Below are 27,351 nucleotides of genomic sequence, written 5' to 3' on the forward strand. Positions count from 1 at the left end.
CTGTGTTAGGGTTAATATTCTGGGCATATGCTAATTTGGCAACATTGAATTCTAGTGGGCTACAATAGGGAGGGGGTTACAATGTTTCCTGGACTCTTCCCTGCACCGTGCACATCCCTTGCTTGTTAATAGACAGATTCCCTCCGCCTGCAACACTTCTCCAGCACTGCTTGTCACGTCTCTTTGTAGGCTGAGATAAAATGTGTCCTGCATCATAAAGCATTTAGTCTATTACCAAAGTAATCGCTGCTGGAAGGGAAGGGGGGCAATATTCTTTTATTAATGGGCTAATGCATTGACTGTGTCCATTCAGTCTAGTCCTAATGTGATTAGACCCCATGCACTTTAATTATACATAAGTCTTAGGTGTGGGATTGGCACTCAGGCATCCATAAGAGGAGGAGGGGGAGAGAGGATTGAGAAGCTTGCCTCTTGGTATCTCTGTCTCCTGGCACCTTATAGAGTCCTACACACCTCTCCCTACCCAGTGCCCGAGGTGGGCAGGACTTAGATGAACAGAAGCAGACTGCCCCTTCTCTGCCAGACACAGATCTCAACAGAGCATCAAGCAACCAGCAACCTACATTAACTCTGAGGGCATCTATATGGATGAGCATGTGAAATGAGAATTCTCAAAGACACTGCAAGACTCAGGTGACATCAGCCTATGGAGCAAAGGGTCAGTTCCAGGAAGGTCCCATTACACAGTGACTGGAGAAGGTGACAGCACTCTAGTGGAGAAGACACCAGGACTGCAGGTGTGAACAGCTGCTCCGCTCTCCATACGAAACACTTGATCCTTGAGTAACAATCATGAATCTCCAAGATTCCCTTCTCCTGTTGTCTTGTTTGTTTCTGCCTCCAGGTAAGTCTAAGTTCTTTCTTACAACTCCAATGCAATATTCAGCTCCCCTGCTGACCTGCCCCATAGATATAATAGCCTGCCTAGCAATATGTGATGGGAGAGATAGGAGTGCACATGAATGCACTTCTGACAGCATATGACAGGTCATAGATACAATTGAACTCTCCTCTATAATCCCCTTCCCATACATTGACTTTAATCCCCTCATTGTATCCTTCTCAAGCACAGACAGGTTCATAGACTGAAGGTGTCTTCAGCACCAAGAATAGCTCCAAAGATGTACAGCTCATAAAGATTTACATGGACAACATGGCAGCATAACATGTCCCCCTGGTACCACACAGAAATGGACTATTTAGAGATTTGCAGAACTACATGTTTGCATGAACCACATACCAATCTGACTATCTTATATTACTCACTTATCTGTAAGACACTGCTGTTTCTACCTTCCACCTCATAAATGTAACCAAGGGACCTATTAGAGATTTATATGGACCACATTGCAGCATAACTATCTTATAAGACTTACCTTCAGCACCATGCACAACTCATCATAGCAGCCAAAGGGACTATTCAGAGATTTGCATGATTCACGTTTCATAAGTATCCTATGAGACTTAGTCACTTGTCCATTAAGTGCAACCAAAAAGACTGTTCACAAGGACTGAGGAGGACTAGCAGATAAGAGTAACTGGACTTTCATGATAGAAAATACTTCTGTGGCCAAATCTTATATATTTTATCTGCCATCTAATGTACATCTTGGTACTTAGAAACTGTCCATCTTAGGAACTGTCCATGGTCCTAAAGAGACAGAAACGTCTTAAGAATGTGTTCACTTTGCTAAATCCTAAAAGACAAGTTAGAGGTCAGATCACCACAGCCCACGTAAATCTATGTGTACAGTCTTAGGAGCAATCCTTGGTTCTAAGGTAACAGTAGCATGTTAATCCTTCAGTCTGTCAGACCTTTTTCTTGTGCATTGTCCTGTATCCTGAGATCCAGTGCCACCTATTCAGTCACCAGGTTATGCCAGTCCATGTTAATTTTCATGTGAAGCTATCCATGATTTTGAGGAGCTCAGAACGACTAAGCCTAATAACAAGCTAGTATAGTGTAAACTTAATTATGGGAAGGATTTAGCAGCTGCCCATGCTGCTGAAGGGACAGTGGTGTCTCAAAGCACCAAGAACAAGTAACTAAGCCTAATAACAAACTCGTATAGTATACTGTGTTATGGGAAGGATTTAGCACCTGTCCATTGTGCTGAAGGGCCAGTGGCGTCTCAAAGTACCAAGAACAAGTAACTAAGGCTTATAACAAGCTATCATAGTGTACATACTGTGTTATAGGATTAAGGAGCTGTCTATGGTGCTGAAGGAAAAGTGGAAAAATCTTGAAAAATCAAGAACAAGTAACTAAGCCTAATAACAAGCTAGTATAGTATACTGTATACTCAATTATAGGAAGGATTTAGCAGCTGTTCATTGTGCTGAAAGGACAGTGGTGTCTCAAAGAACCGAGAACAAGTAACTAAGACTTATAACAAGCTATCATAGTGTACATACTGTGTTATAGGATTAAGGAGCTGTCTATGGTGCTAAAGGGACAATGGTGTCTTGAAGGACCAAGAACAAGTAACTAAGCCTAACTACAAGTTAGTATAGTGTATTCTAATGTACTCTAATATAGAACTTAAAAGCTGTCCATGGTTCTAAAGGAACAATGGCATCTTAAAGACATTGCAATTAGGCGCCACTAAAGGGACTGTTCACATTACGTCAACGGACTTGCAGATAAGAGTAACTGGATGTTCATGATGTAGCAGAGTGCACAAGATGAGAGCAGTGGGCATCATCAGCATTAGGATTAGTCACTTGTTCTGTAAGACGCGGCTGTCCCTCCAGCACTGTGGACAGCTCCCAAGTGCTGATGGTGAAGGCAAAGGGTGGGATTTTCCAAGGACTGAAGCCTCTAGATAAGTAGCTGTATATAATATACAAGATACAGGCAGTAAGCGCTGGTAATGGAGGGGTGCTGCCACAGATAGTTAGAGCTGGTTAGGGTAAGGGGCTGTCATAGAGGACTTCAGGTAAATCTTTGTGTCAGGATATGATGGAGCTTGTAGTCTTATTGCACTTGATGTATAGAGATCTTGAGTGCATTACTAAATAGAAGTTAAGGGTGGAGGGAGGCGTCTGGGCTCCAAGTATAAGCCTTGCATACAAATATCACTAGAATATCTTGCAGTATGGTGTGCGCAATTGATGTCCTGGCCATCCTAGTTGCCTACAGCTGTAGTGGAGATGGGTTTTTTACTCACTATAAATCAAGATGATATCTCATTGTATTGTAAGAATTAGGCAGCTCCCCCGCAGGTAAGGGAGACATGGGGTACTGGGAAGTATACAACGTATAGAAGAAGAAGAAGAACTCCAGCATTTTCAATATAGATAGAAGATTGTCAACAGAAAAAGACCATCTGGACCATTTAGTCCGTCCTTATATTATCTCCTTTATCATTATTTTAGGATAGATATGGGTTTATACTCGGCAGGTTCCCATTCAGTTACTGTAGATGAAAGTGTTATTCAGGCAACTTCCAGGATGAGTAAAGACATGAAACAAGAACCCTTGATTTGCAATGTTTTTCACACTCACGTGTACTATTCAAGGTATTACAAGAAAATCTACTGCCTCATCAGAGTCTTTGTGATGAGAGATTCCGCTCTGCTACAGCAAGTCTGTCTATGCTGCTAGATCTGTCTGGATAGGTGGCTGCTGATAACGTCATATGGTTCAGATAAGTGTTTCCCCAATGTATGGTTCTCCAGCTGTTGCAGAACTACAACCCCCATCATGCCCTGACAGCCTTTAACCGGTCTCCAAACTGTGGCTATCTGACCGTTGCAATACTGTAACTCCCATCATGCACTGACAGCATATAACTGTTCTCAATGCTGCGGCTATCTGACTGCTGCAAGGGGGAGATTTATCAAACTGCTGTAAAGTAGAATTGTCTTAGTTGCCCCTAGCAACCAATCATATTCCACCTTTCATTTTCCAAAGAATGTGTGAGGAAAGAAAAGGGAGATCTGATTGGTTGCTAGGGGCAACTAAGACAATTCTACTTAACACCAGTTTGATAAATACCTGCCTAAATGTTCTCTAAACTGTGTCTATCTGATCATTGTAAAACTACAACTCCCATCATGCACTGACAGCATTCAACTGTTCACTATGCTGTGGCTATCTGACTGCTGCAAAACTACAACTCCCATCATGCCCTGACAGCCTTTAACTCTTCCCTAAACTGTGGCTATTCTGGCCGTTGCAAAACGACACCCATCATGCCCTGACAGCATGTAACTGGTCTCTAAACTGTTACCATCTGACCATTGCAAAACCACAACCCTCATCATGCCCTGACAGCCTTTAGCTGTTCCGTAACTTGCGATTCTCTGGTTGTTGCAAAACTACAATTGTTACAAAACTATGGTGTACATAGAAAATATTTGACATTGGGGTCTCCAGCTTTCTTGGGACCCCCATCTATCCAGAGGTCTTTAGTGTATGTTACCTATATTGGAGTAAGTCTCTTAAGTCATGGGGGATGCAACCTGTTGGTCTAACCGCACAATTATTTTTACTATTTAGTACAGTACAGATGTAGCAGAGCTAAGTTTGTTATGTGACATAACTAAACCTACAGCATTCAAGGAAGATTTAAAATAGATAAATCCAGCTCTGCTCCATCCATAAGGAAAGAGTTAACCGGCCTGCTTGCTGAGTCTTCCACTGCTTCCCCTGTTTGTGACTGGGGGCTTGCTGTACATGTTATATTGATGCCCACCCCCTTTTATTTCTACATTAAAATTTTCAGATCCCTGAGGTTATTGGTTTAATAAGAGATGATTATACCTCATTTTCATCTGGATCTGATCCCCGGGGTGGCATGGAATGGAAACTATGACGTAACGCTGATCTTAGCGAAACACAGGACCCCCTGAGGAGATAAGACCCCCCCATATCGACCACTTGTTATGGAGTGGGGGGAAGGGACTGGTAAATGGTGCATTTCTATTATATACTGTAGTGCAGTCTGCAGTGATTTACAAGGAGCACATCCAGTCTTAGCACCAGAGGAGCTGACAATCTACACACTCTGCAGGAGCTCTGTTGTTCAGTAATTGACTTAGGACTGTCAGGGGTCTTTCTCTGATATATATATATATATATATATATATATATATATATATATATATATATAAAATCACTAGAAGTTCATTCATTTAAATTAGAAGAAGGAGATAAGCAGCTGTGAGACACCTCTGGCGCCACCTATCTCTCAGAGATGGATATACTGGACCTGTTTCTTTAGGGGAATCCCTATACATATTATTAACACATTTTTACTGGGTATGAGGAGCTTAAAAGAGTTGCAGGATTAAAAATGCATGTCTGCTTTATTCCTAGAATAGTGCCACATCTGACCACAGGTGGTACCTAGTATTGCAGCTCGGCTTTATAGAAGTGAAAGGGACATAGCTGTATTACAACTTGGAGATCAACTCCAACTACAAACAGCCCCACTCTTGTGCTGAATCTGGAACTGCAGCTTAACTATGATTTATATGATTGCTGCAATACTAAACATAACCAGTTGGCAAGAATGGGGGTTAATTACGATTTGGAAGTCCTATAACTCATCAGAAATGGGGGTGAGCTGTAATACCAGACATAACCTATGGGGAGGAGTGACGCTTTTTCTGAAAGAAAAGAAAGCAGCCACAATGTTAGAGTATTGCTGTAATCCCATCAAAACACATCCCTATTAACTGGAACAGTGCAGCAAGTGAAACCCCTTGACTCTCTGGATTGGTTGTGGTCCCAGAAGTTGGACTTCCATAGTTATATCCCATAACAATATATTGTTAGGGGTTGTGCTATGTCAGAATTACATGACTGCTTCCCCCCCCCCCTCGAAACAGTGCCACCTCTGCCCACAGGTCATGTTTGATATTGCAACTCGGCTGAATAGACATCCATAGGGCTGAGCTGCAGTACCTCATACAACCTGTGGACAGGTGTGGTGCTGTTTCTAGAAAAAAAAGTCCAGTTTTTCCAACCCTATACAACCCCTTTAGATAATGCTGACATTTCCCTACATGCAGTGGCGGTCTTTGGCACCAAGCACCCCAAGCGATCGCTTGGGGCCCCCAACATCCAGGGCCGCTGCCCCGCTTGCTGCTGCCATCTGAACTGTAACTATAAGCACTCATAATGAGCGCTCATAGCACATGCAGCAGCACTGACAGGGCGGGAGACATTGGCTCCCTTCCTGTCAGTCACTCTTGTGGCCGCAGGAAGGGTTTTCCCTGCGGTCACAAGTGGCAGCTTTGTCCTTGTGGTGCCGACGCTCCAGTGACATCACTGGAGCATCGGCGCCAGGACAAGGGGAGTGCGGCCTTTTGTGATCGCAGGGAAAACCCTTCCTGTGGCCACAAGAGTGAAGAGAAGAGGAGACGCCCGGACCCAGGTGAGTATAGTGTTTGTTTTATTGTGTTATATACTATTTGGGAGGGGGAGCACACAGGGGTCTGTTTAACTGGGGGAGCGCACATCAGGGGTCTATATAAATGGAGGGAGCACACAGGGGGGCTAGATAACAGGGGGAGCACACAGGGGGGCTATAGACTACTGGGGCTTCACAGAGGGGTCTATATACTACTGGGGGCAGCACACAGGGGGTCAATATACTACTTGGGGCAGCAGAATGGGGTGTATATACAACTTGGAGAGCACACAGGAGGTCTATATTCAAGTGGGGGAGCACACAGGGGTCTATATACTACTGGTGGGGCACACAGGGGGTCTATATACTACTGGGGGAATATACAGGGGGTCTATAAACTACTTGTGAGGCACACAGGTGGTCTATATATAACTGGGGGAGCACACAGGGGTCTGTATGCTACTGGGGCAGCACACAAAGGGTCTATATAATAATGGTGGGGCACACAGAGGTCTATATACTACTGGGGGAACCACACAGGGGGTTTATATACTACTGGAGGAGCACACAGGGGTCTATATCCAAGTAGGGGAGCACACAGGAGGTCTATATCCAAGTGGGTGAGCACACAGGGGGGCTAAATACCCCTGAGGGAGCACACAGGGGGCCTATATACTAGTGGGGGAGCACACAGGGGGAATATACAACTGGGGGCAGCACACAGGGGGTCTATATACAACTGGGGCAGCACACAGGAGGTCTGTATACTTCTGGGGGAGCACACGGGGGGGCTATATATAACTGGGGGAACACACAGGGGTCTATATACTACTGGGGAAGCAAACAAGGGGTATATACTACTGGGGGCAGGACACAAGGGGTATATACTATTAGGGGCAGCATACAAGGAGTATATATTACTGGGGGTAGCGCACAAGGGGTATATACTACTGAGGGCAACACACAGTGGTCTATTGTTTTGGAACGTGTGTCGAGGGGGGGGGGGGGGCCCAGACATAACTTCGCTTGGGGCCCCAGAAATGCCAAGACCGCCCCTGCCTACATGCCTACATCCATACTACAGTGGGAACTACTTCCTACACACCCTGACTATAGATTTTGCTGGTTGATGTCATGAATTATGGAGGCACGTAGAATTTTACAGCCAAATCGCATAGAAAAAACAGAAGCCGTAATGTTTAATCAGCGCGTCCCCCCAAACTGTGAAGACCTAATTGCTGCTTATTACCAGCTACATATGGAAATACATTTGGCAGAATGCACCAGTAAAATTAATGTAGCGTATGATGAAGACGCGGGAGGGGAGGGGTCGTCTGTGACAACAGAGAGACCAATAAATTCTGGATAATTTATGGAATCATTTGGCACTGCGTTGGTTAAGTATTCCAAACCAAACTACTTGCACAACTACAACTCCCAGCATGTCCTGGCAGCTGTTTGCTGTCCAGGAATGCTAGAGGTTGTACTGTAGTTGTGGAGCCACTGCTTGGAGACCACTGGACTGACGAGACCCCCAGCAATTAGCTGTAATCTGGGAGGTAATCTGGCATTAAGTGCTTGATGTCCCTGAAGTGCCACCACAGGGCAAATTACACAGTTCCCACTCAAAGGAGAACGAGCAGGGACATTTTTTTCAAAACATGTACTTACCTGGCTGGTGTCTGTATACTTTATCTCCGGTCCCCTGGTCGCTTCCTAGTCTCCGAGGGGATGAGCTGCATATACTAATCATATCCATATGGCTCCATACACCATACATATCTATAGTGATACATACACCAGGCATATCTCTAGGGTTACATATATTAATCATATCTGTAGGGCTCCATACACCAGACATATCCATAGGACTCCATACACCAGGTATATCCATAGGGTTCCAAACATTAATCATATCCATAGGGCTCTATACACCAAATATATCCATAGGGCTCCATACACCAGGTATATCCATAGTGCTCTATACACCAGACATATCCATAGGGCTCCATACACTAATCATATCTACAGGGCTCCATTAACCAGACATATCCATAGGGCTCCATACACCAGGTATATCCATAGTGCTCCGTACACCAGACATATCCATAGAACTCCATACACCAGGTATATCTATAGTGCTCTGTACACCAGACATATCCATAGTACTCCATAGACCAGATATATCCATAGGGCTGTATACACCAATCATAACCATAGGGCTCCATATACTAATCATATCTACAGGGCTACATTCACCAGGTAAATCCATAGGGCTTCATACACCAGGTATGTCCATAGGGCTCCATACACCAGGTAGGTCCATAGGGCTCTATACAGCAATCATATATATATAGGGCTTCATACACTAATCATATCCACAGGGCTTCAATTACCCTTAAAGTATCATTTTGGACTCTTTATGCCAATAGATCTTGATTATTGCAGTATAGAAAAGCATAGTAGGCTATGTTATACCATGCAATGGTATACAGTAAAGAAAAGAATAACGCGTCATGTAAGAGAACTTTTAAGATGTAGCAGAGTGCTCAAAATAAGAGCACTGGGCAGCAGCAGCAGCATGTCTGTCTCCTAAGGATTAGCCACTTGTTCTGTAAGACGCGGCTGTCCCTCCAGCACTGTGGACAGCTCCCAAGTGGTGATGGCGAAGGCAAAGGTGGAGATTTCCAAGGACTGAAGCTTCTAGATAAGTAGCTGTATGTAATGTTCAAGATATCGGCAGCTGGCAAGTGCCAGGGTAATGGGCGGGTGCTGCCACAGATAGGTAGAGCTGGTCAATGATAAGGGGCTAACAAAAGGTAACAGCATCCAGGAGGCGCTAAAAAGTGGAAAAGAAGCACTTTATTCCATCATGGCGCCATACACAAGCGACATAAAAACCAGGTGTGCTGTGATGGAGGGGGGGCTGCTGTGTTGGGCCAAGGTTTTACATAGGACTGCAGCTAAACCTATTGCCTTATTTGTGCCAGGGTATGATGAACCTTGCAGCCCCATCAAACTACATACAGAGAGGATTAAAGGAGAAGTCCGGCAAAAATTATTTATTAAAGTATTTTACCCAATCCCCAATATACACTTATTACGGGAAATGCACATAAAATGCTTTTTTTCCCTGCACTTACTACTGCATCAAGGCTTCACTTTCTGGATAAAATGGTGATGTCACTTCCTGGATAACATGATGATGTCACTTCCTGGATAACATGGTGATGTCACTTCCTGGATAACATGGTAATGTCACTTCCTGGATAACATGGTGATGTCACTTCCTGGATAAAATGGTGATGTCACGACCCGACTCCCAGAGCTGTGCGGGCTGTGGCTGCTGGAGAGGATGATGGCAGAGGGATGCTCAGTGTCCCTCCAGTGCCCTGTGTCCCTCAGTGTCCCCCTGCCTTCATCCTCTCCAGCAGCCACAGCCCGCACAGCTCTGGGAGTCGGGTTGTGACATCATTTTATCCAGGAAGTGACATCACCATGTTATCCAGGAAGTGACATCACCATGTTATCCAGGAAGTGACATCCCCATGTTATCCAGGAAGTGACATCACCATGTTATCCAGGAATTGAAGCCTTGATGCTGTAGTAAGTGCTGGGAAAAAGCACTTTATAAACATTTCCCATTATAAGTGTATATTGGTGGTTTGTGTAACTTTTGGGCGACAATACAATACAGTACTTTAATAAAAATTTTCACCGGACTTCTCCTTTAAGTTGCTGATGAGTTACAGATACAAATATTATATTCACTTAAAGCAACACTCCATGTAAAATTGGTACTGTATTATACTAAGTGCAGGTCTGAGAAGGTGGAGCGTGACACAGGGATTCAAAGAACGTTAAAGAAAATTTGCATGTCAGGCTCCTCTTCCTGAGGCCCTGCCCAAATTTACATAGAGTGCTCCTTAAAAGGGGTTCTACTTTGAGGATTTAGAATTGTCCCCCATTACTAAAGGGATGACAATGTCTCTTGCTGATGAGACCCTAAGCGATCAGCAGTGATCTGAAAGCAATGTCTGCAGCGCCACCACAGGGCAAATGTGACATTACACAGTTCTCATTGAACATATCCTAATGCATGGAGGTACGTGGAGGTGTATTAGAGATACTCTGCTGTTTTCAGCTACAACCAGCCCAGAGTTGACATAAGTTCAGGTCCCCACGGTCCTATATCCAGTCTCTGACTTAAAAAATAAATAAAAATTTGCAGAACTTTAGCAGTAATTATGGAGTTGGCATTATCCCTTGTTTATGATGTTCCTTCTTTCCTTCCTGCTCTATGTTGCTTGCTGCTGTCTGCGGTGGTCTGGCTGCTGCATGAGCGGTTGGCAAGGGAATACACATTATGTATGGTACTGAGCTGACAGTAACTCTTCAAAAAATTTCAATCTACCTTCCAAATCCTCTCATTCTTCACTCGGATTCCTTACCTGCTGCTTTCATAATATCCTAACACCTGCTCCCCCTCTCTGCCGCCCCCCGCGCCCTCACACATCTGTGCAACCTTCTCATCCATTCTCCTTCTGACAGCCAAAGATCATTTCTGTTGTTTACAGGGGAAAAAAATAATTTTGAATTAAATTAGGAGCCGTGATGTCATCGGTGATGGTTTATAACTAGAGTGAATCGGGTTCGGGTTCGAGACGATCCGAACCCGAACGATCGGCATTTGATTACCTGGGGCTCAGCAGGATAAAGCTCTAAGGTTGTCTGGAAAACATGGATACAGCCAATGACTATATCCATGTTTTCCACATAGCCTTAGGGCTTTATCCAACTTCAGCAGCCACCGCTAATCAAATGCCAAAAGTTCGGATTCGGGTCGACTCGAGCATGCTAGAGGTTCGCTCATTTCTATTTATAACCTAAACCGTTAAAACGTTGGACTTTATGTAATACAGTACCATCATATTATAGCTGTTCTGCCTGGCCTTCCCATCCCATGAAATGTACGAAAAGAAGAGGAATAGTTAGTATTTCTAGTTTCTAAGGACCATGTGGCCGTGGAAATCCATATCCTTGTTTGTGGGGATCAAAAGGTGTCACTCAATATGTGGTGTCCTAACACGGGTGTTATAGTTCCATACACCCTTCGTAAAAGTCTGTACTTATTGTACTTGCGTGGTGATGAAAGTAGTAGTAAATTTTCGCCAATAGATGTCGCTCTATTAGTTATGTGTATTTGGAGGCTGCACAGCTGAAGTGTATAAAGGGTTATTGTTTCCTTATGAAATCTGCAGACCATGAACCTGCAGATCAGTAGGAATCTGTTCTTCTTCTCTTTATCCGCTCTCTGTTTACTTTTTCTGTTTGCACTTTTTACCCACTCACAGCGCACCTTAAATGCTGGGAGATAGGAAGTCACATGGGTGGAGGAAGTGTGAAGGTCTTTCGTGTTGGACAGGAGGGACGCACGCTACGTAGCTCTCCACAGTGGTCCTATCCGGGCCCTTGGCCTGTGCCAGGTCCCCTACCTAGGTCAGTCTTAGCTAGAACCAGGGCCGTTTCTAGGTAATTTTGACTACAGGGCGAATCTTGCTAAAATCGCCCCCCCCCCTTCAAGTAATGTCAAGGAGGGGGGAGGGGGGGCGATTGTTGCTATAGAGAAGCAGTGTGTGTATTATTGCATAGAGCCGTGTTATTCAACCTTTTTTTTAACTTGAGGCGAAAAAAAGTAATTCAGTGACTCACAGGTGACGTCTTCTTTGATCTGGGGCGTCACTTTTCCCCTCCATCTGGCCCGGACCCCCATGATGATTTCTTGCAGCCACAATTCATCTCTTCTGAACCTGCCAGACAAACATCTTAGGCTCCGCACTTTTACAACAACTTCCACTTCATTGTGTCATATGCAGTAAAGTCAGTAGGTATGTAGGTTGCCCCCTGTAGGTAGGATCCCCTGCTGTGTCCTCCATATAGTAATAATGCCCCCTGCTTTGCCTCTATATAATAATAATGCCCACTGTGCAGTACCCAAATAGTTATCCCCCCCGTGCTCCCCCTAATAGTAATAATTCCCCCCAGAGCTCCCCTCTAATAGTAATAATCCCCCCAGTGCTGCCCCCTAATAGTAATAATCCCCCCAGTGCTCCCCCCTAATAGTAATAATCCCCCCAGTGCTCCCCCCTAATAGTAATAATCCCCCCAGTGCTCCCCCCTAATAGTAATAATCCCCCCAGTGCTCCCCCTTACAGTAATAATCCCGGCAGTGCTCCCCCCTAATAGTAATAATCTCCCCAGTGCTCCCCCTAATAGTAATAATCCCCCCAGTGCTCCCCCTTACAGTAATAATCCCCCCAGTGCTCCCCCTTACAGTAATAAATAATCCCCCCAGTGCTCCCCCTTACAGTAATAAATAATCCCCCCAGGGCTCCCCCTAATAGTAATAATCCCCCCAGTGCTCCCCCTTTCAGTAATAATCCCCCCAGTGCTCCCCCTTTCAGTAATAAATAATCCCCCCAGTGCTCCCCCTTACAGTAATAATCCCCCCAGTGCTCCCCCTTTCAGTAATAAATAATCCCCCCAGTGCTCCCCCTTTCAGTAATAAATAATCCCCCCAGTGCTCCCCCTTACAGTAATAATCCCCCCACTGCCGCCCCCCCCCCCTAATAGTAATAATCCCCCCAGGGCTCTCCCCACAGTAATAGTAATAAACCCCCTTGTGGTTTTCCCCTATAGCAACACTGCCCCCCCCCCCCGCCCCGCTAAATACACACACACACAAGAGAAAATAAAAACACATTATACTCACCTCATCCTGGCATACGGCGGGATCCTTCTCTCTTCTCCTCTTCTCCCCAAGCCTGCGCGAAACAGGATCCCCCAGCAGAGAAGATGCGTGCGGGGGCTGCGGCCCGGCGGTGGCGGCTGAGCGCGGTCCGGGGAGAGCTGCAGGCAGGGGTCATCTGAGCAGGTGATGGGGCGCGGGGGGGGGGGGGGGGGTTGGCGCGCACGCCACTGAGGTGAGGCGCGGTCCGGGGAAGGGGGGGGATCTGCAGGGGATCTTCCAGGGAGCTGCGGGCGGTATTGTGGCAGGTGATGGGCCGAGCGCAGGGGCAGATGATGGGGCGGGCGTGCAGGCGGAAGGCACGCACGGGGCTGAGTGAGGTCCGGAGGGTGCACCAGCGCCCCCTATCTGTCAGCGCCCCGTGCGATCGCCCGGCCCGCCCGCCGCTAGAAACGGCCCTGGCTAGAACCTCATATGGGTAGGAAGCAAGACAGTACACCTCTAACAACTTTCTTCTTAGTAACGCTACACAGCACTATGCACTGCTAAAACACTCTTAAGAGAGGACAAGTCAGAGACAAACAACCCACGCCGTGGACAAGGAAAGTAACAGAGCAGGACAGTATCCACAATAAAAGCCACAGAAGCTAGAAACTGATCCGGATAGAGCAAAGTTGTGATAAGTCTAGGAACTCTATCTCGCAGCAGGGAACCCTCAGCATTCCGCTCATCCCAGGTAACAAGGTTTGGGGCCTGTGTCATCCTCTATGAAGGTTCAGCCTAGTCTAGTGGGCATAAGGTGTTGTGAAGACTATTCAAGGTCAATACACGGCACAGGTGTTCTTCTTCTTCTAAGTATTCTACCTCATCCTCCAACATCCCGGCAGAGCACAGTACTACTTGGGTTGAGACTCTCATAACATCCTCCTCTCTGCTATTTAGTTTTTTTGTATTATTCAGTACACTACTCAGTCGGCACGACTGTACCCTACACTGCATTCCTACTATAGATTTGGTTGCTGTATTGCCAAGTATTGGTCTGGAACTTTTGTCAAGTGTATTACCAAGTGCTTTATCAAGAGAAACCTCATAATTGTGTAACCTTGCCTTAAGCACATATCTTCTCAGTAAAACAAACTTTTTTAAGTTAAAGAGACTCTGTGATCTTACGCCTTCCACCGACACAGCACACACCGCAACCTTGGCACATTTCCCCTTTCTGTGGGTGGCAGTTCCGATAGTCCGGGAGGGTCATTAAACCATTCTGGCCATCCGTGATCACACTATCCCAAGGGACCCAGTAGCAACCCGGCAGGACACTGACCACAGGGGAAAAGGGTACAACGGCCTTGTCAAATAAAAGCAGGCGTGCCATCACACCTTTGTGCCTACTCTGGACTGGCGTCACAAAGTAACATTCCAAGGTCCGGCTGTATCTCGGCCAATCACCTCCGGCGTGGAGTTACACCTCGCCACCTAGCAAGTGACCGGCCGTTTCTCCAACATAACATCACCCCGGGGTTACACTAGAAATACAGAAGGGAAGAGCTAGTTGTAATAGTCACACCAGTTCTGGAGGAAATTCTAAAACATATTTTCTGGGAAATAGTAAGATCACCTTCACACATCTGTAACTCAAAAGCAAGTTTGAGATATTTCAGATTCAGATCCTGGTCCAGTGACCTAATCTAAAAGATCACTATGGTGCTTTCAGTGCAGTCTAGATCCATAATATAGATGTGTGAATGGAACCGAGGGTGGGGTAACATGGGGCCGTTAACTAGGCTGTCAACATAAACTTATTAAAGGGATTAAAAAACATAGTTCCTTTCTTACAAAAACAGCACCACTTCTTTACTCAGGTTGGGTGTGGTATTACAACTTTCACATTCCATTCACATCAATACAACTGAGCTGTAATATTCCACATGACCCGAGGATAAGAGTGGTGCTGTTTCTAGTAGAAAGCAGCTAGTTTTTTTTTAATCTTTGTTTCTAGTAATTGATGGACTGGAAGAGTTTGAGGGTCCAAAATCTATACCGCTTAATAGTCTTATGTGGCTGTGGGGCTCAGGTATGATCCGAGTCTTTGAATTGTAGTGATCTCCAACCTGTGGCTCCTGAGGTGTTTTGAGACTGGAATGCCCAAGGCTTGCTGGGAGTTGTAGTTTTGGCACAGGTTGGTGACCACTACCCTACAATTACACTGTATCTTCACGCACGGTTTCGAGCACAAGCTGCTCCACATCTAGAATTCATCCATGTGCCGTTCCCCTGGCTGAGCGTCGGAGGCAATCATTAGGGTCACGGCTTACATTCAAGGACATCAATAACAGGCGACCCGCTTTCTCTCCCCTTCTCTCATTTAGCAGGCGTCTGGCTGTACATCGCTTGCTCACAAAAGAATCTGTAATGTCCTTGACAGTGTTTGGTGCATTGTGTGATCTGTATGAGAAACACAATATCTGTAGTTGCTATGCAGAATCCCCCCGGTAACTGCATTATTAATGTTAATATACAAAGATTATTATTTGTATATCTATAGCCAGCAGCTCGTCCCTTACCTCCTATCCTCATACTAATTCTAAGGATATTCAGCCATCCCATAACCCATGTATGTAGTGATATAGCCCAGTGGGGGTCACAGAGGGTCATGTTTACTGTTCATGGCCCTTTTTCTTTGGGACGTTTCATCTGTGATCTAAGCCGCACATATGATGGGGATACATAGTAGAGGATAACCTGAATCTCCAGACAATGTTCGTTTCTAGAGATGAGCGAACCTTGAGCATGCTCGAGTCGATCCGAACCCGAACTTTCGGTATTTGATTAGCGGTGGCTGCTGAAGTTATATAAAGCCCTAAGGCTATGTGGAAAACATGGATATAGTCATTGGCTGTATCCATGTTTTTCAGACAACCTTAGAGCTTTATCCAAGTTCAGCAGCCCCCGCTAATCAAATGCCGATCGTTCGGGTTTGGATCGACTCGAACCCGAACCCGGTTCACTCATCTCTATTCGTTTCCTTTTTTCCTCCTTATCCCTTCTTTAGTTTAGGCTTCTTGCATCTGGCTGGGAGGAAGCTTGCTGCAGCAGCAGTGACCTTCCTCCAATTCTCTATACAGGAATCAAAAAAGACTGACAAAGTCTTCATTATTCACTATGTATTGCTCAGTGATGGAACATGGAGATCGAAAAAAAAAAAAAAAGTTGGGGGAGGTTGTTCTTGAAGTAAGCTTCCTCCCAGCCCATTACCCATTACCTTCTATCCTCATACAAGTCCATTGCAGTCCACATCATACTAGGCCATGTTGCCTCCTATAAGCCAAATATGTAATGCTAAAAGAAATTAGGGTACTGTAAGTTCATATCATAACTCACAACCCAAAGAGGCTCACTGTTTCAAGTTGAGGGAACTCCACACCATCTGTGATGTAAACTGGAAATATGTTTTGGATACCAACTGAAAAAAAAAACAATAATTGTCATGCAGAAATGGTTTCTTAAAGGGATACAAACATGTATATTGTTTGCAAAGGAAAGATTCCAGCTGTGTGTGTGGCTGGGAGGAAGCTTGCTGCAGCAGCAACCTCCATATTTACTTTAACCCTGACCTCATGTTATTATAAGGACATTGAGCGACTATATTGCCTCATATAACCCACATGCTAAAACCCTACAGGTTCATGTGACAGCTCACAACCCATTATTCTGTCTCCACTTAGAAGATTCAGACTGCTGGTGTAAGGGCCCTACTCCACAGTACGATTATCGTACGCATAATCGTTAACGATTTCAAACAACCGCTATTGTGAAAGACCTGAAAACGTTCACTCATTTTCATGGAACGATAGTCGTTACTTATGATCGTATTTGCGATAGTTTTTTCTTCGCTATTTCTTCGCTATTGCGTTCGTATCTACTGCGAACGACCGAACAATGTCTTATTTAATGCGAACGATTTGGGAACGTTTTAATAAAGCGATCAACGATTTCTCGTTTGGTCGTTAATCGTTAACTGCATTGTAACCGAACGATTAATGTTTAGATTCGAATGATTTAACGATAATCTGAATGATAATCGTCCGGGGGTATAGGGCCCTAAGGCTGGGAGGAAGCTTCCCGCAGCAGCAACCTCCCCCCGCAGCAGCAACCTCCCCCCAACAAAGATCAAATAAGACTCCCACAATGCTCCACTGCTCATCGAATTTATTGCCTATGGATAGAACATGGAGGTCCAAGAGGTTGAGCTATAGGGAGCTGTTACTACTTTTATAAATCTGTTTTAGGATGTTCTCGCACATTTGCTCCTCTGCGTCTTGATCTATTGGCTTGTTACTCGGGGAATGATAATCGCTGGACCCCAGTGGGGGGTCAGGATGTTGGGGTTAACCAGTCTGTTCTCAGCTAAGCAAAGTCAGTGCTATATCTCTTGAGCAGGTTCTTACCCGTTAAGGAAAGTCATAGATAATGCATGGGCTTCTCCGGAGACCGGTGACCCACATACCTGCTGCCGCTCCTGCCCTCCCTCCAAAGTGTACGGTCCTATGATCAGTTGTTAAATAATCATTACCACTGGGAAAGTGAGGACGTGATGTAGCAGAGTTGAGTTTGTCATTATTTTTACATTGAATTGATAAAATAGAAAAATAGGGGGAAAAAAGTCTCTTTCACACAGCGTAGCCTTGAGGTTCCCATTGTAATTTTTTTCTGCATTTTTTTTTCCTTTTGATGTCAATAAAGAAAAAAAATATTAGGCTTTTGGTGTTGTTAATGGGTCCTGACCGTTGTCTTAATGACCTTTGGTAAATCGCTATTTTTAGAGAACTCCTAAAGGCCAGGCTCGCAACGACTGTCGTACAGGTGGAATCCTGTGCCGCTAATATGGCTGCAAGTCCTGGAACAAACACAGGTCTAATGACATCTAAAGGTCCCTAGGAGGATGGAGCCCTGGTCATTAGATTAATGCCTGGCTGCCATATACAACCTAAAGGTCATGATGAAGACTTTAGACCAGTATCCTCAATCTGGCTCTCCAGTTGTTGCAAAACTACAACTCTCACCAGGTCATGAGGTTTTGCATGCTGACAGCTAAAATGCATGATAGGAATTGCACATAAAATGAGTTTTAGCTTTGCAATCCATAGCCTGGCAGGCATGACAGGAGTTTTGCAGGGCAGCAACTGTTACACATGAAATAAGTTGCAGTTTGTCGAGCCAAATGCTGTCAGATATTGTGGCACTTGCAGTTTTGCAAGCCAAAGATTGTTGGGCATTATGGGAGTTGTAGTCTTGCAAGTCCAAAGCTGTCGGGGCATGATGGGAGTTGTGGTTTTGCAAGCTAAAGACTGTTGGGTATATTAGGAGTTGTGGTTTTGGAAACTAAAGGCACACATACTGGGAATTTTATTTCTACAAGCTGAAGGTTGTTAGGCATGAAAGAAATTCAGGTCCTGCCAAAGATTTGAAGCCAAAGCCAGGAATGGATTTGAAGAGGAGAAATCTCAGGCTTTTCTTTATGACCTGTTCTCTCTTTATAGTCTGTTTCTGGCTTTGGCTTCAAATCTTTGGCAGATAATCTGTCAGATAATCTTTCTGTGTAAATGGACTCAAAGACTATGCAATCATGATGGGAGTTATAGTTTTGCAACAGCTGGGTAAACTCCCCTCCTTAAGATGGCGAAAAAATAAAATCTATAGAATCGTCCAGGTGACCCTTATTGTTTTCTTATTAGTCAGCAGTAAAGATTTCAGAATCTCCTGGTGCAGCACAGGAAAAGAGGAGACCTGAATGTTCTCCATGTTGTAGGCCCAAATGTTTTCTCTTGAAATGAAAAACAAAAAGTTCCAAATAATTGTGCTAACAATGCCTGGCTCGTATTCGGCTCCTCGTAGCTAATAATAACCGTTGTGGCGCCATTAACACCTTTTTGCCGGAGCCGCTCGCACTTCTCACGTCGTCTGTTTCCACAACAAATGCTGTTGACTCATTGACACAATTTTATTTCTATTTGGTTAAAGAGGAGAAAAGTTGCAGTCTCCACTACTATGTAAATGTTCCTGGGGTTTTCTTCCATGCATACAACCAGACGTCAGGTTTGATCTGTTGGGTATGGCCAGCTTTATTTCTCCCAAAGTCAGCCAAGCCCACAAATATTGGCAGGATCGGCTACCTGTATTATGTGTATTGGGGCTTTTTGAAGGAATAAAAGCACCAAGCATGTTGGCTTACCCTCCTCCTTTGTTCCTGTGGTTGTATGTTTATGGGGAAATTGGGAGAGATGGCTGCTGCTGTCTAGGGCTTGTATAAGGTCAGGACTACATTGCCACTTTGGCCACAGCAATGGACTGTTGAGTTGCACTGTATAGTAGCTAATGAAATCAAATAAGGTTGCAACTGTGACCAGACGTTTGCCAGAAATCCATCCAGGATGGTCCTCTAGTCGCACTTACTTGGGTAGACCTCTTCTTCAGTCTCTGCAATATTCTAGCACCAAGATTGTACATAATAGGGTTCAGGTTTGTCGATGTATACAGCTTACAATCTCCCTGTTTGAAGCATGCCCATGGAGGGGTTGATTGGCTTAGGGTTTTGTGAGGAGAGCATGGAACAATTTCAGCAGTGTCTTGTGCCATTTGTTATTATATGTTTCGCCCTCCTGCAGTAAAGCACTTGCACTTAGGTCACATGGCACAGTACTGATGCTAGTGATGGTTGGTACTGAAAACTAATTGATACATTGATGTGTTGTTTAGCGGAGTACTTTAACCAAGGGTGTAGTTAGGGATGTGCCGTGGGGGGGGGGGGGGGGGGGGGGGGCTTCACGTGAGATGGGTGTTATAGGCTGCTTGTGCACTGGGTGTGATAGGGGCATATGCACTGGATATGATGGAGGATATGTGTGCTGTATGTTAGGTGGGGCAAGCAGCCCGGGTATGATGGGGGCATGTGCACTGGATATATTGGGCGGTGTGTGCACTGGATATGATGTAGGGTGCGTGCCATAGATATGATGGAGGGTGTGTGCACTGGATTTGATGGAGGGGGCGTGCACTGGATATGATGGAGAGTGCGTGCACTGGATATAATGGAGGGTGTGTGCACTGGATATGATGGAGGGGGCGTGCACTGGATATGATGGTGGGTGTGTGCACTGGATATGATGGAGGGTGCGTGCCCTAGTGATGGTTCGAGTTCGTACGAACCTGGGCATCAGCGCTGTTTGATCATCTCTATTCCTGAATAAGGGGCCCATCTCTCCTGCTTCTGATTATTTCAACATTTACAGCTATGAGGAGTGTGTGCACTGGATATGATGGAGGTTGCGTGCCCTAGATATGATGGAGGGTGTGTGCACTGGATTTGATGGAGGGGGCGTGCACTGGATATGATGGAGAGTGCGTGCACTGGATATAATGGAGGGTGTGTGCACTGGATATGATGGAGGGGGCGTGCACTGGATATGATGGTGGGTATGTGCACTGGACATGATGGAGGGTGCGTGCCCTAGATATGATGGAGGGTGTTTGCACTAGATATGATGGACGGTGCGTGCCCTAGATATGATGGAGGGTGTGTGCACTAGATATGATGGAGGGTGTGTGCACTGGATATGATGGAGGGGGAGTGCACTGGATATGATGGAGGGTACGTGCACTGGATACAATAGAGGGCATGTGCACTGGATATGGTGAAGGGCATGTGCACTGAATATAATTGAGGGCATGTCCACTGGATATGATGGAGGGTGTGTGCACTAGATATGATGGAGGGTGTGTGTACTAGATATGATGGAGGGTGTGTGCACTAGATATGATGGAGGGTGTGTGCACTAGATATGATGGAGGGTGTGTGCTCTAGATATGATGGAGGGTGTGTGCACTGGATATCATGGAGGTTGTGTGCACCAGATATGATGGAGGTTGTGTGCACCAGATATAATGGAGGGGGCGTGCACTAGATATAATGGAGGGGGCGTGCATTGGATATGGTGAAGGGCATGTGCACTAGATATTATGGAGGATGCGTGCACTGGATATAATGGAGGGTGCGTGCACTGGATATAATAGAGAGCATGTGCACTGGATATAATAGAGAGCATGTGCACTGAATGTGGTGAAGGGCATGTGCACTGGATATAATGGAGAGAATGTGCACTGGATATGATGGAGGGGGCGTGCATTGGATATGGTGAAGGGCATGTGCACTGGATATGATGGAGGGCATGTGCACTGAATATGATGGAGGAATGTGTGCACTGGATATAATGGAGGGAATGTGCATTGGATATGGTGAAGGGCATGTGCACTGGATATGATGGATGGTGTGTGCACTGGATATAATGGAGGGCATGTGCATTGGAAATGGTGAAGGGCATGTGCATTGGAAATGGTGAAGGGCATGTGCATTGGAAATGGTGAAGGACATGTGCATTGGATATGGTGAAGGGCATGTGCACTGGGTATGATGGAGGGTGTGTGCACTAGATATGATGGAGGGCATGTGCACTGGATATGAAGTAGGGTGTGTGCACTGGATATGATGTAGGGTGTGTGCACTGGATATGATGGAGGAATGTGTGCATGGGGCCATGTGCACTAGATATAAAGGAGGGTGTGTGCACTGGATATGATACACCAATCTGCGTGTCTGTGTTTCTCTCATCCCCAGCTGGCACCACCTCCCAGGGGGAATTTATGTTAACTACAACTTGGTACTCCAAGGCAATTGAATCAGGCCCCAGATTGTTGGGGCTACCAAATGTACTGAGGCGACACCAGTCTCACTGCAGAGTAATCCATCACTGCTCTTTCTTCTAGCTCTGTGTCACATCGAGACCCGCGCCCATGCCGAAGAGAGATTGCTGAAAAAGCTTTTCCTGGGGTACAACAAGTGGTCCCGCCCTGTGGCTAATATATCCGATGCGGTCCTTGTGCGGTTTGGTCTTTCTATTGCTCAGCTCATTGATGTGGTAAGTGTGTGTTCTTTCTGCTGTTCAATTTTTAAAAGGGTGATCAATGCTGATCCTGTCCAAATACAGCACCACCCCTGTCCACAGGTTGTGAGCAGTATTACAGCTCAGCTTCATTCAATTCATTGGAGCATAGGTGCAAAAGCAGATGCAACTTTGGCCAACCTGAGCCACCCCTTTAAGCCAGCCACAAACTAGTGAACAATTCTCAGTTCTGTTCCCCAACCTGTGGCACACCAGCTGTTGCAAAAGTACAACTCACACTCCTCATAGCTGTAAATGTTGAAATAATCAGAAGCAGGAGAGATGGGCCCCTTATTCAGGAATAGAGATGATCAAACAGCGCTGATGCCCAGGTTCGTACGAACTCGAAACATCAGTATTTGACTCCCGCAATATTCCCGTTTCGTGGGGAAGGTGGAGACAGCCCGAGTCCGGCCTGGAAAACAGGAATACAACCTAAGGCCCAGGCTGTATTCCTGTTTTCCAGGGGGGACTCGGGCTGTCTCCACCTTCCCCATAGAACAGGAAGACTGCGGGAGTCAAATACCGATGGTTCGAGTTCATACGAACCTGAACATCAGTGCTGTTCGATCATCTCTATTCAGTTAACTCCATCAATTGACTATAAAGTGTGTCTGCCTCTGGAGGAGCCAACATGTCTGCGTAAGACATACTGTGTAGGCAACCCATAAAATGCAATTATAGGAACAGTGTAATACCTAATTTCACCTGTGGTGGCACTGTAGAGAAACTTGCTGTTAGGCTTCCTTGCAGATTACACATAATCGCTGGGGGTCTCTGCAGCAAGACGCTCTACATTCACCTCATTTACAGGAGACCCTTGTAACAATGGAAATCTCCCTTTAAATTGTTTGACATGATTATTCAAGACACCCATATCCCTCAGAGAAACAGATAGACAATGTTTCAGGTCTCCATTTTGAAACAATACCAATGACAGATTGGTTTGTCCATTGCTTCCTATTGGCTGAAGGACTGTGTAAATTGGGGATTCAGATGGATCGGATATCTGAAGATTGTCACCTTTGGGGAACCTTTACATTGAAAATGATATCTAAACTTCAGTCAACAGGTTATAGAGCAGGAGGAGCTGAGCAGTTTGACATATATGTTTATAGGGGAAAGATTTCGTAGGACTTGTCAGTTATTTGTTAAGGGTACAAACACACACACACACCGTATATGCAGCGTATTTTCTGCTGCGATACGCAGCAGATATGCAGCAGATTAGATCTAAATAACTGAACACACCATCAAATCTGCTGCGCATCTGCTGCGTTTACGGTGTGTGTGTGTGTGTTTGTACCCTAAGGGTACGTTCACACATACCGGATCCGCAGCAGATTTTCTGCTGCGGATCTGCAGCAGATCCGCAGCAGATTTAATCTAAATAACTGAATACAGCATCAATTCTGAACCATCAAATCTGCTGCAGATCTGCTGCAGATCCTGTACGTGTGAACGCACCCTCAAGGGGTATTCAGACTTAAAACTAACTTGTCCCCTATCCACAAGTAAGAAATCGCAGGGTGTCTGATCTCCATATTTTGCCCCCAGCTACTTTGTTTTGAATAGAGCCGCTGGTATGGCACGTGACCCACATCTCTTTTTATTCTCTTTGGAGCTGCCATGCTCTATTCATTCTCTATGGAGTACAGCACTCAGCGCTTTCTGATGGCTCCATAGAGAATGAATTGAGCCACGGGTCACATAGCATATCCACAGCTCTATTCCAAACGAAGGAGCAAGGGGCCAATATGGAGATTGCCGAGGGGTACGGAGGTCGGACCTCCCAAAATCCCCTACATGTGCCTTATCCTGTGCAAGTTGAAATACCGCTTTAAATATCTGCTTAGTCTTGGCATAGGAGTCCAGTGGGTGGTCCTAATCAGTATTTAGTAAACCAAGAATGAGCAGAGGTTTAACTGAATAAATACAACTTCTACTGAATATTTTCCCAAAAACTATATAACAATCTGCTCAGCACCTCCTGCCCTATAACATGCTGTCTGAGGATTGGACTGTATTTTTAAAGGTTCCCTTTAAGGTTGCATCATTCAACCTCTATGTGGGTTAGTCCTACATAAGGGTCATGGACTGAGCTCTATGCCAATAGATATCACAGGGAAAGTTAGACTTCTTCTGATCTTAATGAAGAAAAGCCCAGTATCCTTAAAATATTGCTAGTTCCACCTTAAATAACCCCCCCCCCCCCCCCCTTCCTCCTGCCATCCTTATCTTTTTATCATACTGACATCTACAACATCTACCGGGTGATTACTTTCTGCAAGACTTCCCTTTAATCTCCCTCCGCTCCATCCCAAGACTTTGACTGATGCATAAGTAAATATTTGGGCTCTTGTACAGATGTGCGGCTCCCCGGGGCCACAATTAGGATATATTTATAGTAATTAAAACACTTGTTTTCCCTAATTAGTCAGGAGCTTACCCAGTTTTTAAGAATCCCACAAGGCTCCTGTTGGATAAGAACTCGCTTGTAAAAGTCAATACAACACGGCGGGGAGATGACAAAATTAAGAGCTATTTTGTCTTTGGTAATCATTCAGATGTAGTTTCCTTTTTTTTTTTTTACCTTTATCACATTGCTGTCAATGAGCATATAGATACTAACACCATATAATAGTGTTCCCCAACTGACCTGAAATCATTCACCCAATTACACGGAACAGTGATCGTTGCTTATGATCCTTATTGCGTTCGTCCTGTTGTGGCCACTGTGTTATTTGACGTCTTATTGCAAACGATCAACGATAAAATTAGGTACAGATTCTATTAAACAACCAACGATTTCTCGTTGGTCGTTTAATCGTTGTCTGCTACACTAAACGATTATCGTTCAAATCTGGACGATTTAACTATTTTTCAAACGATAATCGTACCCTGTAATACCACCCTATGACCGTTTATTCCTTCTGATCCCAGCAAAACAATGAACAATGTGCAATTACACTGAACGATTAGTAAACTTGAGCAAACGAATGTGAAATTACAGCGAACGATTAGCAAACGATTTATGATAATTTTAGGTTCAGATCTAAAGGCCCTATTACACGGAACAATTATTGGCCAATAATCGTCCCATGTAATAGAAGGCACCGATCAGCCGACATGAACAATGTTGAAAGACAAAGACTCATACAGCAACGATCTGCTGGCATTGCTTTGTGGAATAGGAGCACCGGCAGCAGACCGCTGCTATATGCTATGGGCTGCCCGGATGAGGCTTGGTGAACAGCCTCGGGACTATGGTAAAGTTAATCCGCCCCTGATGATAGTAACTGACTGGCCAATTAATATTACTATAGAGCCCCCTATAAATAGTACAGTGCCAGGAAAAGCTGGGTGATGACCAACAGAATTATATGAAGAAATGGTCACAGTCACCCATCTTTCCTGAACTTATGAGCAGCAATTTTATCTGGTTAAAGAGGATAAAATATGCACCAATATGATTCACAGATTTGATGTGTCACCTACCAGGCTTTCATAGACTCCAATGCAGCAGCTCTGTGCGAGCCATTCAGGACACTAGGAAAGTTGGGTAACAGTTCACTGACTGTACTAGCACGTTACACATTTAACATTGATTACAGCTATTACGTAGATCTACCACAACTTTTCTAGTTTCCTGAAAGGCACATTTGCAATTGCAATACTGAGGACAATAGGAAAGCCCATTACAGCTGCTATAAAGGGCATCACACAGCTTTTCCACAACCCTGAAAGGAGTTTTTTCAACATTATACCTTGAGTTGGTCCCCAGTATTAAATGTAGTGGCCATTCAGGACAATAGGAAAGCTGGGTGACAATGCACAGACTTTATGAACACCCTACATAACACCTACACAGCTCCTACAGAGGCTATTACCCAGCTTTTCCAGACTCTTGAGAGGGAGTTTAGCAAAGTTATACCACAAGTCACCCAACCCAACAATGTTGTGTGTCTTGGTACTAGCCAGGGAGAGTAAGAAAGCTGGGTGACAATAACACTGACTATGTGGACACTTTATATATGTGACATCTCTTACAGCTCCTATAGAGGGCATCACCCAGCTTTTCCATGTGCCTGAAAAATGATGCAACATTATACTATGAGTCAGCACCCAATGCTAGCCATTCAGGACAGTAATAAAAGCTGGGTGACAATATACTGACTATAGAAACAACTTTTAATATTCAACACCCACCACAACCCCTACAGGGGTCATCTCAACTTTTCCAGGTTCATGAAAGGCAATTTTACAACATTAGGCTATGTTCACACAACGTATTTTTTCGTTTGCAACAACGGCCGTAGTAAATATGAGAAAATACGCTGGCCAGGTGTCTATGGGATCCTGGCCGGGACCCCTAGCGGCGCCGCAAACAATTGACATGTCAGTTTTCTGCGGCCGCTACTCAGTGAATAGCGGCCGTAGAAAACCATGTCAGTGCACACTATGAAGCGAGCGGCTCCGGCCACAAGCTTCATAGAGTGCAGTGGAGAGTTCTGATGCGGGCGCGCACAGAACTCTGCGGGCTGAAAGATCATGATCCTTCACCGGCTGTCTCTTACGCCATGTGAACATGGCCTTACACTATAAGCCGTATAAATACGAAAAAATATGTTGTGTGAACATAGCCTGAGACAGATCCCAATGCTGCATTTCTATACTAGCCATTCAGGACAGTAGGAAAGTTGGATGACAAAGACTTTATCAAAAGGAATCAATGAAATTGTGGAAAGCGACCCATTGCCTCCTCTATGTGACTTTATGTGGATGACATACCGCCAATCCTTGTGTCCTGTTCTAATGACAGCCGTAGCACCCCCCCCCCCCCTTCTAAATAGTACTGACAGCGTTTAGTGGTGTGAAGCCGCCTCAATAATTGATAGCATTGGGCATGAGTCACTAATGGTATTAAGGCCGCCTCCAGCTCTGTGTATGTTTACCCATTATATCCCTCATCCGGATAATCAATTATCTTCGGGCTTTGCTGGCACGTACGGCGAGGGCTCAGCACGACTGGCACAACACCCTCTCACTGCAGCAAGCGTTTATGTAGCAGGTGGTGCTATGGCCAGAGCGGAAGAAAGGCTCAGCCTGGAGCAGCATGGGAAATGTATAGCAGAAATTAGCTGCCGCCCTCTGAATTGTTCTCTGCGACGGAATGATAGAGAGTCAAAACATACAACTAATATCACATGAAGAACCACACTTA

General features: G+C 45.1%; 1 protein-coding gene across 1 annotated transcript in view; it reads left to right on the forward strand.

Annotated features, from left to right (window-relative positions):
- The first annotated feature begins 784 nt into the window (after nucleotides 1-784).
- The window catches only part of CHRNA4 (cholinergic receptor nicotinic alpha 4 subunit), a 48,745-nt gene continuing 22,178 nt past the window's right edge, over nucleotides 785-27,351 (forward strand). The window contains exons 1-2 of the mRNA XM_069953891.1: nucleotides 785-865; nucleotides 21,952-22,103. Coding sequence (XP_069809992.1) covers nucleotides 814-865; nucleotides 21,952-22,103 — 204 coding nt within the window. The 5' untranslated portion in view covers nucleotides 785-813. The remainder of the gene's footprint in view (nucleotides 866-21,951; nucleotides 22,104-27,351) is intronic.

Source organism: Dendropsophus ebraccatus, chromosome 14, assembly GCF_027789765.1.
Source record: "Dendropsophus ebraccatus isolate aDenEbr1 chromosome 14, aDenEbr1.pat, whole genome shotgun sequence".
Taxonomy (NCBI): Eukaryota; Metazoa; Chordata; class Amphibia; order Anura; family Hylidae; genus Dendropsophus; species Dendropsophus ebraccatus.